General features: G+C 45.9%; 1 protein-coding gene across 3 annotated transcripts in view; it reads right to left on the reverse strand.

The window, feature by feature from the left end:
- ENTREP2 (endosomal transmembrane epsin interactor 2) overlaps positions 1–16,576 on the reverse strand; it is a 336,201-nt gene that overhangs the window by 74,397 nt on the left and 245,228 nt on the right. For all 3 annotated transcript variants that reach the window (XM_058666544.1, XM_058666543.1, XM_012929205.3), the window contains exon 3: positions 13,688–13,798. In XM_058666544.1, coding sequence (XP_058522527.1) covers positions 13,688–13,798 — 111 coding nt within the window. The remainder of the gene's footprint in view (positions 1–13,687; positions 13,799–16,576) is intronic.

Here is a 16,576-nt window from a genome sequence, read left to right on the forward strand (position 1 = left end):
CAACACACAGATGCTTAGATTTATAAACAGTACTTCCGAGACAGGAAAACCAGCGTTTCCACCTGATCATGAAAGCCGAGTCTGCAGAAGACACGCAAGGGCGCACGGGACACTATCATTTTGCCACCAGGTTACAAAAAACGCCCACACCTGTCGGGGCATGAACACTAGAACAACGTGTTTAAAAAAAAAGTGGTGGGTTCTGGGCAGCGGTTTTTAACATATTACAATTTATAGAGTCTAACTTTTGACAATGTCCATAACCAGATCACAAAATACAGCCATTCACATGTCATTGTCTCGGGCCTACAGAAACCAGCCCCAGTACTCTCAATTTCAGGAGGTACTGGTGCCTAGGGAAGGAAAAAATAGGCCTCCTAACAAAACCATGCTCCCTTCTACAGCTCCTAGGTGGACTCAAAAATACAAGCAGGGTTCAGGTGCAAATTGCAATAACCAAGCCAATCATGCCTCTTTCCCCAGGTTCCAAACACCATCTTTTTTTTTCTCACTTGTTCTCCTGGGTTGTAAGAAAAATCCTTTGATAATTACTTTTAGCCCTCCCCCCCCAAAAAAAATGTGTTGCACTATGCACTTCCCCCAGCAGAAGCCATGCGTCATCCTGGGAGGCACCCACGGAGGAGAAGCTGAGACCTAACTCACCAACCGGAAACACAAGCAGGTAAGAACAAGGTGGCGGCAGCCTGCTTCCCCTCAAACACCTGTCCAGGTCTCAGATCTCCCAGGGCCACCTCTCTTTTGTTCTGGGGACAGGGGTAGGCAGGAGAAAGCCTGGATGTGGACTAGTGAGAGAGGTCCAATTAACGTGCAGATCACAGGTGCCAGCAGGATGGGGGAGGTCTGAGCTGTGCCACTAACAAGGTGTCATGCTGTCCCTGCGGTCGGGTGAATCTCATTAAAAACCTAGGGTCAGAAAAGTGCTAGTGCAGCCACAGATAAGCACAGCATTAATCATATTGTTTGCTTACAAGGAAAGGTACTTTGCTGATTTCCAGGGAACAGTATTTTTGCAGACATGGCTTGGTGCCGCTAAAGGGGAAGGGGTCACATGTTCCACACACTGGCATCTGTGCCATCTCAGCTGTGCCATGTAGGCTTTGCTTCAGGTCCCTTCTGACACTGTGCAACTGTGTTTCTCCCACAGATTCCAAAAGAAAGCAGAAAGATCTTTACTTCCATGACCCAGGACATCCATACACTTCTCTTCGAATCACCAGCCTTATTCTAATGATCAGGCTCTCTGTGAAGCAGGAGTGAGAGCTAGCCGGGGGCACAGCTGGAACTGGAAGCCAGTTCCTGCAAGCTGCATCTTTCTGGAAAAGTTATTGAATTCCCAAGGTCTCGGTTTCCCTAACGGCCTCCTACTTGCAGCTGTCGGGAGCAAACGCGGGGACGTGGGCAGCAAGCTTGGGGCCGGGCCCAGAGCACAAGCATGCGGCACAGCCAGCCAGCACTGCTGTCATGACCAAGCAGCAGGCAGCACCCACTCTCTGCAAAAGTACATTTCAAGTTTGCATCTGAACTTCACTAAAGTAAGGCAAAATGTGCCATTTCTATAACCTCCCACCTAAATTTCCACTTCCTAAGGTGATACCCACTAGGACAAATATAGATATATATAGATGTATATATATAGATGTATATATATATATATATATATATATTTAACGTATTTGAAATATGTTATGCAGAGAAAGGAAGATACAGGAGTGGGGAGGAAGAGTGGGAGAAAAGAGGGTGCAGAGGTAGGTGGGGGAAGGTAAGAGGGAGAGAAAGAGAGAGAAAAATATCTTTCATCCATTGCTTAACTCCCCAAAGGGCTGCAATAGGCCAGACTTTGCCAGGCCACAGCTAGGAGCAAGCAGCTTTCTCCAAGTACAGCACGTGGGATCAGGGACCCAAAGAGCCGGGCCACCTCCCACTGTTCTCCCAGGGAGCCAGGTGGATTTGAACCAGGGCCTGTACAGGATGCCAGCACTGCAGGAGGCGGCTCAACCAATTACACCACAACATGGGGCCCATAAAACAAACATTGTAATTCACTTCACTCCACAGAGTTAGTTTGTTTTCTTTGCAGGGAGGCTAGCACATACTCACAACATTTACCAGACGCAAGGACCAGAGGTCGACCTCTACCACCTTTGAAAGAACACACGACCCCTTACCTAGATGTACACGAACGGCCAAAGTAGACCACCGACTAGCAGAAACCTAATGAAATGTATAAAGTATCGCTTAAAATAAAACTATTTGTAGGACATGGAATTAAAATATGCTTATTTCGGTATAAAAAATTGAAACCCACACATAGGAGGGGCATTTAAAAAAATCACAGAAACACAGGATGAATGTAAGCGTGGATTTCAGAATTTCTTGCACCAAATAAGCTAACTTTTACCAAAATTTTCTGTGAGATTTGTGAAGTGCCCTGGTATATACACATAAGTATAAATGCTCGCAGAAGACTGGGTACACCAGACCAGTCACTTAAATGCCACGGAGAGGGAGGGAGAGAGGAGCTCAGGTTTGTGTCCCGGCTGTTCCACCTCTGATCCAGCTTCCTGCTTGTGGCCTGGGAAAGCAGCAGACGAGGGCCAAAGTCCTTAGGACCCTGCCCCCCGTGGGAGACCTAGAAGTCCTGCCTCCTGGCTTAGGATCAGCTCAGCTCCAGCCACTGTGGCCATTTGGGAAGTGAAGCAGTGGATGGAAGACCTCTCTCTGTAATTCTGCCTCCCCAATAAGAACAAACAAATCCTCACGCACACATCACATCCCAGTCAGAAGGTCACAGTCAGAAGGTCACAATAAATCAGGAACTTGCACAGAATGAGCCCAAGAAATCAAGTCATTGAAAAGAGGTTGTTTAAAAACATTGGTTTTTCTTGCTATCATGTGGAAGAGTCAAGTTCAGTAACTCACACTGAGGCACTCTAAAGAGCATTTTAAAAAATCAATGACTTCGAATCAAGATGGCAGAATAGGGTAAGGACACGTTTAAACAGATGGAGAAACATTAGCCAGGGTGAAGCAGACAGGGCACATTCCAGGCAACAGGAGAGGCGAGACTGATGGCAGACAGGCACCAGGAGACAGATGGACACAGGAAAGCCACGGAGACAATGGTATGGTGTTGCAGTGAACAGATACCCCAGCAGCATTCAGCAAGCAGCGATCTGAACTCCACCAGCAACAAGATAGGGAGGGGAGTCCACTGGGAACTCAGGAGGTGAACCCAAAGAACTGCCCTCATCCTGCTGGTTTGTTTGATTTGACCAGGAGCAGAGAAACAGCAGCAGATCCCAAACAGACAGTGTGGGAACAGGGTGGATTTCACAGCCCCAAACCCAGCAGAGCCCAGTCAGGTGCCATCTTGTGGGAAGGCAAAGGCAAGGTGGGACAGGACTACCCATGCACTAAGCTGGCAACAAACTCATTTCTGACTCAGTGCATTGCAACAATGTAGCATCCTACAGGTTCCACCAAAAATAGGTCTGGGTAGCCCCCAGACCTAACTGCCAGCAGATGAAGAACTCTACCAGCGACACATCAGCAGCTATTTTGTACTGTGTTGCAAAGGCTATCAGATTGCAGGAACAACAGTGAGCTACCCATGTGCTGAGCTGGGAGTGAACTCACTGAGCTCAGTGCATTGCACTTGTCCAACATCAAAAATACCAACTACAGCATCGTACGGGTCAAAAGAGGTCTGTGTGGCCTTCAGGCCTACAGGTTTCAACAAGATCAGCACCAACAACATCCGAGCTATTTAGGACACATGGTGTCTCCCTAATCCTAGGAAGTGCTCAGACTGGAAGTGGGAGAAAGGTCATAGACAACGGTGCAGCCCCAGTACAGGATCACAGGAGGTGGAGCTCCAGAGTCTGTGGTAGAAGTCTAACATAAGGAAACTTTCTGGAGGGAGTGGCACAGGTAACTGCTAACAAAAATAGGTAATGGGTACCTAACTGGGAACCAATTGCAAAAAATAAAATTGAATTTTAGAACTATGGGTGACACAGCTTAGAAACCTGCCCTAACGAATCAAATCTGCTAATCAGAAGTACAATGACCAAGAGCAAAAAAAGAGACAAAGGCACAATGAATATTACTGAAGACTCCCTTGCAAAGGAGCAAAACCCTTTGCCAAGCTACAATACTTTGAGGAAATGGGGGATACAGAATTCAAAACACTTGTTATAAAGCTTATCAACAACAAGAAACACATGCAGGAATTTAAGGAATATGCTACACAGCAAATAGCAACACTGAAGAAAAATAAAGCCAAATTATTGGAAATAAAGGATGCAAATTAAAAATTCAATGGAAAGTCTCAACAACAGAATGAATGAGACAGAGGAAAGGATCTCACAATTGGAAGATATTTCTTGTCACAATGGGGGAGATTCAAAAAGCTGCAAGCAGAGATGGGTCAAGCCAAAAAAGTGTTCAAGAATTAAGAGACAGTATTAATAGGCCAACTATAAGCGTTCAGGGAGTTCCAGAAGGTGCAGAAAGAGAAGCTGGGTTTAAAAATGTATTTAAGGAAAAAATAAGGGAAAATTTCCTTAATCTGGAGAAAGAATTGGGAAACAGAATACAGCAGGGGCACAGAACTCCCAAAAGGCTTGACCAAAAGCGATCTTCACCAAGACACATGATAATCAAGCTCTCTTTAATCAAACACAAGGAAAAGATCCTCAAATGTGCATGTGAAAAAAATCAATTGACATACAAAGGAATTGCCAATTAAACTCACAGGAGACCTCTCACAGGAAAACTCTACAGGCCAGAAAAGAAAGGAGTGACATATTTCAGATTCTAAAAGCAAAAAAACTGTCAGTCCAGAATAATATATCTAGCAAAGTTTTCCTTTGTCTTTGAAAATGAAATAAAATTCTTCCACAGTAAAGAAAATGAAAAGAATATACCTCTTGGGCCTAGCGCGATAGTGTTGTGGTTAAAGTCCTCAACTTGAACAAGCCGGAATCCCATATGGGCTCCGGTTCTAATCCTGGTAGCTCCACTTCCCATCCGGCTCCCTACTTGTGGCCTGGGAAAGCAGCCCAGAATGGGCCAAAGCCTTGGGACCCTGCACCCACATGGGAGCTCCTGGCTCCTGGATTCCAATTGGCTCAGCTCCAGAGCTTCCTCTCAGTCTCTTCTCCTCTCTGTATATCTGTCTTTCCAATAAAAATAATAACTAAATCTTAAAAAAAAAATACCTCTTCCAAACCTACCCTAAAATGATACTTAAAGATGTTCGCTTCACAGAGAGAAGGGATAGTGTTCACTAAAACCAAAGGCCTATGTGAAGAATATCCCAGCAAAATAACAGAACACTAAATCAATGAACAACCCGTTGCTAAATGACAGGACCAAAACACCACCTATTTATATTAACCCTGAATGTAAAGGCTTAAATTCATCAGTCAAATGTCATAGATCATTATACCAGATTAAAGAAATAAAATCCATCTGTCTGCTGCCTACAGGAGACACATCTCACCAACAACGATCAGCAGAAACTACATCTCACAGATTTTGATGTTTTGAGCTTCAGTTTCATTTCCTCAAATCACTTTTTTTCTCAATGAATTCTTCACTGATTCATAGATCAAACAGTAGCATCATTCTCTTCAAGACGGTTCTGGATCTTCTGTCTCATTTCTTCAGTGACACATTAGTCATTCAGTAGCATGCTATTTAACTTCATGGCATTGTAAATTTTTTTCTTCCTGCTGTTGATTTTGCTTTGTGACTTTTCATTTAAGAGGATGCATAGGAATGGAGACTGTCATATCTAGTGACATGTTGTTTAACTTCATGGTATCGTGTACATTTCTGTTTTTCTTCATGTTGTTGATTTTTTTTTATGGCTTTTCATTAGGGGTTGAATAGTGACTGTGTAGTGACATGTCCAGATGTGAGGATATGGTGCAGTGTGCATCTCTAGTTCTGGATCGAGGATGGACTCCCAGTGAAACTGTTGGATATGTCTTGACAATGGGATGCTGGACTCTATGCCATGTCCATGCCCACAATGATGGACTTATGACTGTGTATGAGGAACTATACTTTGGTAATGCTATGTGGAAACACAATGGGGGAAGGGAGTTTGGAGAAGGGGCAGGGGAAATCCCAAGGCCTAGGGAACTGTATCATAACATGATAATTAAAAAAAACCAAAAATTTAAAAAGAAAAAAAACAATAATTTCATATAATTAAGTGGAAACAGCATGCTTGTTTTAAAACCCCAACGTGAGTTTTAGGCTTCCTAAGGGAACCCTTGAGAAGGGAACAGTTGGAATGCTGTTTCCAACTGGCACCAGGAGCGAAGCAGACCCTGAGTTGATAAGAACCATACCAGCAGGGCTTCTAGTGCGTTGCCTTGTCACATCAGGATCGGTGGGGAAACACCACTGAGAGGAGGATGCCCGAGGGGGCAGCCTCCCAGGCGGGGCTAGAGGGCAAGGCACTATCTCTTGCGGGGAGGAGCCACCTGCCGTGGGATGTGCAGACAGAGGAGCCACACAGCAAGCAAGGGTAGCTGTGGCAGTGCATGTGGGAGCAGCAGAGCTGGGGACAAGCCTGAGACTCCAGTGTGGCTGGCGAGGCAGCGGGGGCCTACACAGCACGGCCTGCACAGCCGAAGCACGCAACTGGCTTATGCTTTAAGAAGCTCTCTCTCCTGGACACTCAACTATGCATATGAATTTTTAACTCAACTATGAATGTGTGTTTATGTATGTATCTATATATTAATTAATAACATACCCAGCACAACTTTCCTTTGTCTTTGAAAATGAAATAAAATTCTTTCACAGTAAAGAAAAGTTAAAAGAATAGGCCTCTTCCAAACTTGCCCTACAAATGATACCTAAAGATGTTCTCTTGACAGAGAAAAGGCAAATGTGAAGAACATCCTAGTAAAATAACAGAAGCCTAAATCAATGAGCAACACATTGCTAAAATGACAGGACCAAATTACTACCCATTTGTATTAACCCTGCATGTAAATGGCTTAAACTCATCAATCAAATCTCATAGATCAGTGAATTGGATTAAAAAAAAATCTATTTGTTACCTACAGGAGACATATCTCACCAACAAAGGTCAGCAGAAACTGCAGCTCATGGATTTTGATTTTTTAAGTTTCATCTCTTCAAATATATCATACAGTAGCATCATTTTCTTCAAGAAGGTTTTTGATTTTCATGTTTTCAGCAACACATTAGTCATTCAGTAGCATGTTATTTAACTTCAAGGCATTGTTAATTTCTTCTTTCTGTTGTTGATTTTGTTTGGTGGCTTTTCATTTAAGGGGATGTATAGTAACTGTAATGGAGACTTCTAGGCAAAGATGGACTCCCAAAGAAACTGTTTACTCTATCTTGACAATAGGATACTGGACTCTCTGCCATTGTCCATGCCCGCAATGATGGACATATGAGTGTGTATGAAGAACTATATTATCATAATGATACAGGGGAACTCACTGAGGGGGTGGAATAGAGAAGGGGGTGTGGGAAATCCCAGGGCCTATGGAACTGTATCATAAAATGATAACAATAACAATGAAGGCTCTGAAATAAAAATAAAATAAATAAAATGAGAAATTCAAAGGCTAGTAAAAGAACAAAAAGTTGAGCCACCAAGGAACATCAATTTCAGTTACACGGGGGGGGGGGGGCGGTTAAAAACCAAAGCAAAATGAAGAGGCTGACATGGTGGCTAAACAGACTAAGCCTCTGCCTGCAGCACTGGCATCCCATATGGGCACCAGTTCAAGTCCCAGCTGCTGCGCATCTGACCCAGCTCCCTGACTGTGGCCTGGGAAAGCAGAGGAGGATGGCCCAAAGCCTTGGGACCCTGCACCCACGTGGCAGACCCAGAAAGACTCTCCTAGAATCTGAGTTTGAATCCGCTTAGCTCCAGCTGTTGTAGCCACATGTGGAGTGAACCACCGAATGGAAGACCTTTCTCTGTCCCTCATTCTCAAAAATCTGCCTTTCAAATGAAAATAAACATATTCTGAGAAAAAAAAAAGGAAACGTACCAACTAGCATTCATTCTGAGGTCACTGTAAGGCCGCCTGGATTTCAATTCCTCTGGCAGCACAACCAACTCATCTGTGACTTCTGTTTTCAACTCATTCTGAAGTACTCCCCATGTGAGTGGTACGCACAGCAAAAACCACACAGTGTTAGTGCTGTCATCGGTTATAATGGGAGAACAAAAACAGTATGCCTTCAGATAGTAGAAAATACTTATGGAAGTATAGAACATGAAACAAAGACTCCAGAAAGAATACTCTCGTTAAATAAGACTGGCAGCCGGGCCAGCACTGCGGTGTAGCCCATCATGCCAGCAGCCCATGGCCGTGCCCGTTCGAGTCACTGTTGCTCCACTTGCAATCCAGCTCCCTGCCAATGGCCTGCAAACAGCAGTGAATGGTGGCAGAAGTGCGTGGGCCAGTTGACCCAAGTTCCTGGCTCCTGGCTTCAGCCTGGCCCAGACCCGTCTATTGCAGCCACTTGGGGAGTGAACAGTGGGTGGAAATTCTCTCCCTAACCTTTTCTTTCAAATAAACAAGTCTTAAACAACAACAAGCAAACTAACAGTCATGACATTGGGGGAAAACAATTTAAAGAAAAGATAAACTTCAGCATTACAAAGCAAGAAGGCCTACCAGTCAATTTAAAAGTTATTCTTTTTCTTTTTCTTTCTTTTAATTTAGCAGCTTTACTTAGACATAATTCAAATATCATACTATCAACAGATTTCACTAAGGTTTGGTATATGACAGATCGTGTTAAAAAAACATTTATTTGGCCCAGCGTTGTAGCCTAGTGGCTAAAGTCCTTGCTTTGCATACACCAGGATCCCATATGGGCACTGGTTCATATCCTGACCACTCCACTTTTCATCCAGTTCGCTGCTTGTGGCCTGGAAAGCAATCAAGGACTGCCCAAAGCCTTGGGGCCCTGCACTCGCGTGGGAGACCCTGAAGAAGTTCCTGGCTCCTAGCTTTGAGTCATCTCAGCTCCGGCCGTTGCAGCCACGTGAGGAGTGAACTAGATCTTTTCTGTCTCTCCTCTCTGTAAATCTGACTTTCCAATAAAAATAAGTAAATCTTAAAAAAAAAAAAAGAAAAAAGACATATATGTGTTAACAAAAAAAACTACACAGGAAAGCAACAACAACACAAACAACACGAAGACAATGGGGGAACAAGGTGAAATGCAATCACATGAGCCTGTGAAATGCTAAACACCTCGATGATCCCGAGGTCAGTTTCAGAGCATTGGTTAAAACAAACACTCTGACAGGAATTGGTGGATGAGAACAGCTCTGAAAGGCAAACAGCAGGCCAAGCCCTTTTCCGACCTCAGATGCAGAACTCCTCAAACACTGGCAAAGTGGTTGCAGCGTGGAGTGCACCTTAGCCACCCCAGGGCCGGGGAGCGCCTTCCTCGGTGCTGCCAAGGTGACTCCCAGCTAGGAACCCCTATTAATGTAAATCACTCCATTAATAACTAAAGGAGAGCCGCAGGGCCCGCCTCACAGATGTGCATTGTGATTAAAATAAAAAATAAACCCTTAGAAAGCCAGGGCACCAGGATGTGCCTTGAGCAGAGCAGAGCATCTCCAGGGAGCGGCCAGAGCCTTCGGAGCCCGTGGGGTCAGCCTCAGGAGCACAGCACAGGCATGGGTCAATACGGTCTGTCGCCCCTCTGTTCCCAGAAAGCATGAGGCCTGGGCTCCTGGCACCATTGCCCAGGGCTAAAGAGTCTCACGGGTCTGCCTTCTTGCATCACTGTGGAGCTGGGGTCGCAGTGGGAGGCCGAGCTGGCCTGGCTGTCTGGCAGGGTGGGTCTGGATCCTGGAAGCCGTGTGTGCCCACAGGCTCGGCAGTTAGTAGGACTCAGAGGCCGCTGTCTGAGTGGGCTTCCCAGCCCCGTGACAGTGCTACACCTGTTTCCCCTGCTCCCCTCGAGTGCCTCTGGGCAGCACTGTGAATGGACAAATGCACAGTCAGAAACCCCCTCTGGGCAGCACTGTGAACGGAGATGCAGTCAGAAACCCCCTCTGAGCTCAGGGCTTGGCAGCCGGTCAGGGAGAGCTTCTGACTCAACCAGGTGTGGGAAGTGCAGGATGAAATGCCACTACGTAATGTCATTTCAGCAGTTTTAGCCAAAGCAACTAGACAGAGGACCAAACTGACAAGAGGCACAAATATTGGAAAGCAGGAGATAATAGAATCATTTTTTCTGATAAACTGGAATCAAAGATTCAATTTAATATATGTATCTTCATGTGAGATTAAACCTAATAAAAAGTTACTAGAAGTCTTACATACTTCTAGCAACCCTTACAACATAAAATAATTTACCTGTTAGAGCTAAACAACATTTAAAAGACCTAGCACTAAAAAATAAATTGGGAATGTCATATGTCTGTTTTTAAGCTTATTTTTATTGAAAAAGCAGATTTACGAAGAGAAGGAGAGACAGTCAGAAAGATCTTCCATCTGCTGATTCACTCCCCAAATGGCCTCAATGTTTGCAGCTGAGACAATCCAAAGCCAGGAGTTAGCAGCCAGAAGCCAAGAGCTTCTTTCAGGTCTCCCACACAGGTACAGGGTTCCAAGGCTTTGGGCCATCCTCCTGTGCTTTCCCAGGCCATAAGCAGGGAGCTGGATCAGAAGTGGAGCAGTTGGGATATGAACCAGCGCCCATGAGGAATGCCTGTGCTTGCAGGTGGAGGATTAGCCAGTTGAGCCATTACACTGTCCCCGCACCCCCCCCAACATGGCCATTTAAAAAAAAATGTATTTGTTTATAAGGCAAAGAGAGACAAAGAAGGATCTCCCACCCATTGACTCAATTCCCAAGTGCCTAAACACCTAGGGCTGGACCAGACTGAAACTGGGGGCCAGGAATTCACTCCAGGTCCCCCACGTGAGAAGCATGTACCCGGCTGCTGGGGCCATCGCCTTGTGCCTCCTGGGAAGTCCACTGGCAGACCTGTGCTGCAATCAGAATAGAACCAGGATTGGAACTCAGGCGCTGCAGTATGGGATTGGGAGAGTCCCAAGCAGGGACAGGGCAGCTAGGCTGAGCATGCGCCTCCCATACATTTTTTAAAAGCTCCAAGAGTGAGATGATATTCACAGCAAAATAAATTGTATGTAACATAAACTGAAACTTACTATAGAGAAAGTAAACTGGGAAAGCTTTCCCTAGGTAAACCACATAACCAAGAACCCATAGGCTCAAAATACACAGATGAATAGAATCAGTCTGAGTCAACGAAGTTTCCACACAGAAAGAATACATTTTAAAAAGCCAAAATAAAAATAACAAGCTATGGAAGAATACACATTTGTAACCCATGTAGCAATGGCCAGGCTTCCTGAACCCAAAGTACATTTACATAGTTACTATACCGTAAAAGTAACAAGGATCTTCAATAAACTGGCAGGAGTCAGTGTTGTAGCACAGCAAGCTGAGCCTTAACCTGCAGTGCTGTCATACCATGTGAGCAACGGTTTGAGTCCCAGCTACTCCACTTCTAACCTGGCTCCCTGCTCATGGACCTGGGCAAGCAGTGGAGGATGGCCTAGGTGTGTGGGCCCCTGCACCCATGTGGGAGACTTGAAAGAGGTTCCTGGCTTCAGCATGGCCCAGCTCCAGCCACTGTGGTCACTGGGGAGTGAACAGATGGAAGATTCTCTGTTTCTCTCTTCTCCCTATTTTGGCCTTTTAAATAGATGAAAATCTCCAAAAAGCAAACTGGCAGCTGCCACATAAGCAATGCATAAACAAATCTAGAAATACTCAACTTTACTTTTGGTTAAAGGTGTGAAAGCCACACCCTGAGACCTTTTGTCAGACTGCTAGAAACAGAATACGAATTTCTGGATACATTATGAGTTCACACAGGCCCAACCACACACACCTCTGGCGAAGTATAAAATAATGCCCCGGTCAGGAGAACAATTCAGGAAGAGCATTCTCAAAGTCACGTGCACTTGTTGGCTCCGACCATAAGGCTGCTCTTGGTCATTTCTGCTCCAGCTCTAGCTGCACACGGCTGTCATGTTCTCTATTCTGTCCCCCGGCAGAGGGAAAGGTTGAGTTGTGAATGTGCGTGAGGGCTGATATGCTCTGCTTCCTTCCTTTTAGGAAAAAAACCAGAAACCTGTCCAGGCTGAGCTTCACACAGCAGAGCTATGTCACCATACACCCGTCTAGTGGGCCTCTCTGCTGCTCGCTGTTTAACAGCCAGGAACATCTGCAAGCATGGGTGGGAAGCAGTGGAGGTGCCATGACTGGATGACAAAGATCCATGGGAATGAAGGTGTTACAGATCAGGAGCCAGTAGGCGCAAAAATGACCCACACTGAAGATGCCTTGGAAGGTATTAAACAAAACCTGCTGGTTGTAGCTATTTCTGGAAGAAGGGTACTGTGTGTAGAACGAGTCTGGAAGAATAAAAGAGTTCCTAGAACAGGTACTGTAGAACAACAGGTTGAGTCATCATTTGGGACACCGACATCCCATATTGGAGTGTCTGGTTGGAGTCCCAGCTCCTCCATGCTTCTGTGTGGAAGGCAGCCAACGACGGGCCAAGTACTTGGATCCCTACCGTCCAGGTGGTAGACCCGGATGGAGCTCCTGGCTGCTGGCTTCTGCCCAGCCTAACTCTGCCTGTGTTGCAGAAACTCGGGGAGTGGCAGTTCTCCGTAATAACAGGGAAAGCTGCTGCCCACTGAGAATAGTCCTACGCGTGCCATACTGAGCTAAAATACGACCAACAGTCTCCAGGCCCACTCAACAGAAAAGAACAAGACTCAGCTCCCATAAGCAGTTTTTGTAACTCAACAGTTGCTTCCACATTGAGACTGCACCAACTTACACTACTCCTGCAGGTCTTTGCAGCTCAACTGCCCCCTTTGAGTTCAAACAGCAGCAGAGGAAACGGCCTCACTGCAGAACGGCAGCTAGAAATTCAGTTCTGATCCCACAGTGACAGCTACGGGCAGAGCAAGCAGAAGGGCATCCGTGGAGGAACCTGCCTCTGAAAGGGAGCCCAGGGTTGGCTCCAAGGTGAAAAAACACACCCCCCAACGCCCCAACACCAGGAGCCTGGGTCTCCTCGGGAATGAAATGAGACCCACAGCCAGATGCCAGGATAAGCCTTTCCGCACACAGTGTGGCACGAGAAGCCACAGAATCCTTCAAGGACAGAAAGAAAACTCCTAATCACACAATATGAAACTGCAGTACTTTGGTGCACACAGCAAGCTTATATGCATGTGGTGCTTTTACTTGATTTTAAAAATCGACTACTTAAAAATTCAGTGCAGGTAACAGTGCAATTGGGGCTAAAACCTAGTTCTTACGAAAGCCATTTATTCTAAGCTAGCAGGAGTCCATGAGCCTTGAAAATGTCCTGTTGATAATTGATTTACAAGTGAAACCATCACGAACAAACTGAGAGAATAAAACAACAGCCCGACATTCCTTAAAGAATCAGAAAACACCAGCATCCATGGAGTTTTCTCGAGAATCCAAGAGTTCACTACACCGGTCCTCCTCCTGCTCACATGCACCCTTAGAGCCCATGACCTTTACAGAGAAACTGCATTTCATCACTCACCAACTGGCAGCCTGCCAGGGAGTCCACCAGCTGGGCGTTCTGACAGGAGAGGATGGAACCAGCCAGATTCAGCATCACACACACTGCAGAGAGCAGCATGAAAAAGGTGATCTGGAAACGAACCAAAGCAAACATTGATCACTCACTCGGAGAGGCTCGCCGGGAAACAACCTGGCTTTCCCTTCATCAGCCAATCACGGGAATCGCACCTCTACATTTTAAAGGAAAACAGTGTTTTTCAAAATTCCAGGTTCATTTATCTCCTGCTAGCATGATTGTATTAAAACCTATTCCAACATTTCAGAAGCCAAATGGAAAGACACTGTGCACTGTATAATTCCCACAGTAACAAGTGATACATTGTTACAGAACATTGAAACTGCATTTATTACAAGGTCTTTCGTTTTCATGAGGACAGTGTTAATACTTGCACCAAAGCAGAGAAAAGAACATACGGAAAACCCTCCAACTCATCACCCAGGCTCAACAACTGATGACTAATTCAAGACCAATTTGGCCTCATTGATGGCTCCTCCCCTACATACAATCTTGCAGCAAATACCAGATATAACCACCACATCCTTACATGTTTCAATGTGTATTTCTCAAGTAACAAGACCCTTGAAAGAAACAAAATACTGTCAGAACATCTGTGGTAATTAAGAATGTGTTGATGGGGCCCAGTGCAGTAGCCTAATGGCTAGAGTTCCATTCTGGGCACCGGTTCATGTCCCAGCAGCCCCACTTCCCATCCAGCTCTCTGCTTCTAGCCTGGAAAAGCAGTTAAGAACGGCCCAAGACCTTGGGACCCTGCACCCGTGTGGGAGACCCAGAAGAGGCTCCAGGATCCTGACTTTGGATTGGCGCGTTCCAGCCACTGCGGCCAGGGTGATGTTTCACCTACGGGTTAGTATCACACTTTGGACAGTGCCTTCCATATTGTGGAGGGCCTTGATTCAGGTCTGGCTCCGTTCATAAGTCCCAGCTTCCTGCTGAATGCCGCAGGAGGCAGCTCCCAGCTCTCACCTCCAGCTTGGCCCCTACCCGGCTCCTGCAGCTGTCCAGGGAGTGCATCAGGCCATGAACTACCTCCACCTCTCCTCTCAGTCTTGCAAATACTACGAATACTTAACTATCAAGTATTGACATTCTGGGGCCTGGCGGCGTGGCCTGAACGTGCCCTGAACGCGCCCTGAATGCGCCAGGATCCCATGTGGGCACCAGTTCTAATCCCAGCAGCTCTGCATCCCATCCAGCTCTCTGCCTGTGGCCTGGGGGAGTGGTCGAGGACGGCCAAAGGCTTTGGGACCCTGCACCCTTGTGGGAGACCCAGAAGAGGTTCCTGGTTCTCAGCTTTGGATCAGCGCAGCACCGGCTGTTGTGGTCACTTGGGGAGTGAAGCATCAGATGGAAGATCTTCCTCTCTGTCTCTCCTTCTCTGTGTATCTGACTTTGTAATAAAAATAAATGAAATCTAAAAATAAATACATAAATAAATAAATATTCACATTCCTTCAACTGCCTCATTTCTTTTGCACTCTGACTCAGTCACACAGAACACCAGGAAGGCCCATACTATAAATAGTTGTTAGGAATCTTGAGCCATGGGATTCCCAAGGAATCTCTTGTGGAACCAGCTCACTTCTCCAGCCTAACCTTCCTGTGTCTAAATGGTTCTGTCTTCTGGTACTTGTCACTGGTATGGTAAGAGCCAGATGGTCAAAGCCAAATGTAGAGGAAAAACTGAATATTTTCTTTCCGGATGTTAACAATCATTATTGATGATAAGACCAACTAAGGGATTAGGGTTTCCAAAACAGCACCAATCTGACTCATGTTTCTTCATCAGTGAGAAACCGTCTATTGAGACTTCCCTTCATCAGCTGTTTGGTCACCCCAAGAAACAATTTGACTTTTTCTGTTCATTCTACAGATTTTAGGTTACACTGGTGCTGGATTCACAGAATGCTTCAGGGACCTGGCACCATGGCTCAATGGCTAAATCCTCCCCTTGCAAGTGCTAGAATCGCATATGGGCACTGGTTCCTGTCCCAGCTGCTTCACTTCCCATCCAGCTCCCTGCTTGTGGCCTGGGAAAGCAGTCAAGGACAGCCCAAAGCCTTGGACCCTGTACCTGCATGGGAGACACAGAGGAAGCTCTTGGCTTTTGGCTTCACATCAGCTCAGCTCCGGTTGCTGTAACCATCTGTGAATGAACCAGCAAATAAAGGTCTTTCTTTCTGTATTTCCTGTATCCACAAATCTGCCAAAGACACACACTTCAAGTCTGATGAGGAGCAGGTGGCGGTAAGCCCAGCTAGGGGGTATTCTACAGGGACCCCCCCAGACTCCAAGTGCTGGGCCACATGAGTCACAAAGACTGCCCACCTGCCTGCAGCCTGAAGGAGACCCAGCAGACAGCTCACCAAACTCAAACACTTCAGGAAGCAAATTGTTGCACTGCACTTTCAACTTTTCTGTGCATTTGAGATCATTTGTTGTTAAGATTTATTGCCATTTGAAAGGCAAATTGATAGAATGTCGCGCCAATCTGAATTCAGGAGCCAGGAGCTTCTTCCGGATTTCCCACACGAGCACAGGAGTCTAAGCAGTTAAGCTATTTTCCTCTGCTTTCCCAAGTCACAGGCAGGAAGCTGGACTGGAAGTGGAGCAGCTGGAACACAAACCAGTGCCCATATAGGATGCCGACACCACAGGCAGAGGCATACCCCACTATGCCACGATGCAACTCCCAAGGTTGTTTCTAAATAATTAGCTTCACCTCAGACCCAAATACACAGGACACAGTATACTTCCATCTGTGTCAATAGATACAAAAAAAAAGTAAGGCTTTCATCAACATGTATTTTTTAAAACATTCATCAAAAG

Source organism: Ochotona princeps, chromosome 6, assembly GCF_030435755.1.
Source record: "Ochotona princeps isolate mOchPri1 chromosome 6, mOchPri1.hap1, whole genome shotgun sequence".
Taxonomy (NCBI): Eukaryota; Metazoa; Chordata; class Mammalia; order Lagomorpha; family Ochotonidae; genus Ochotona; species Ochotona princeps.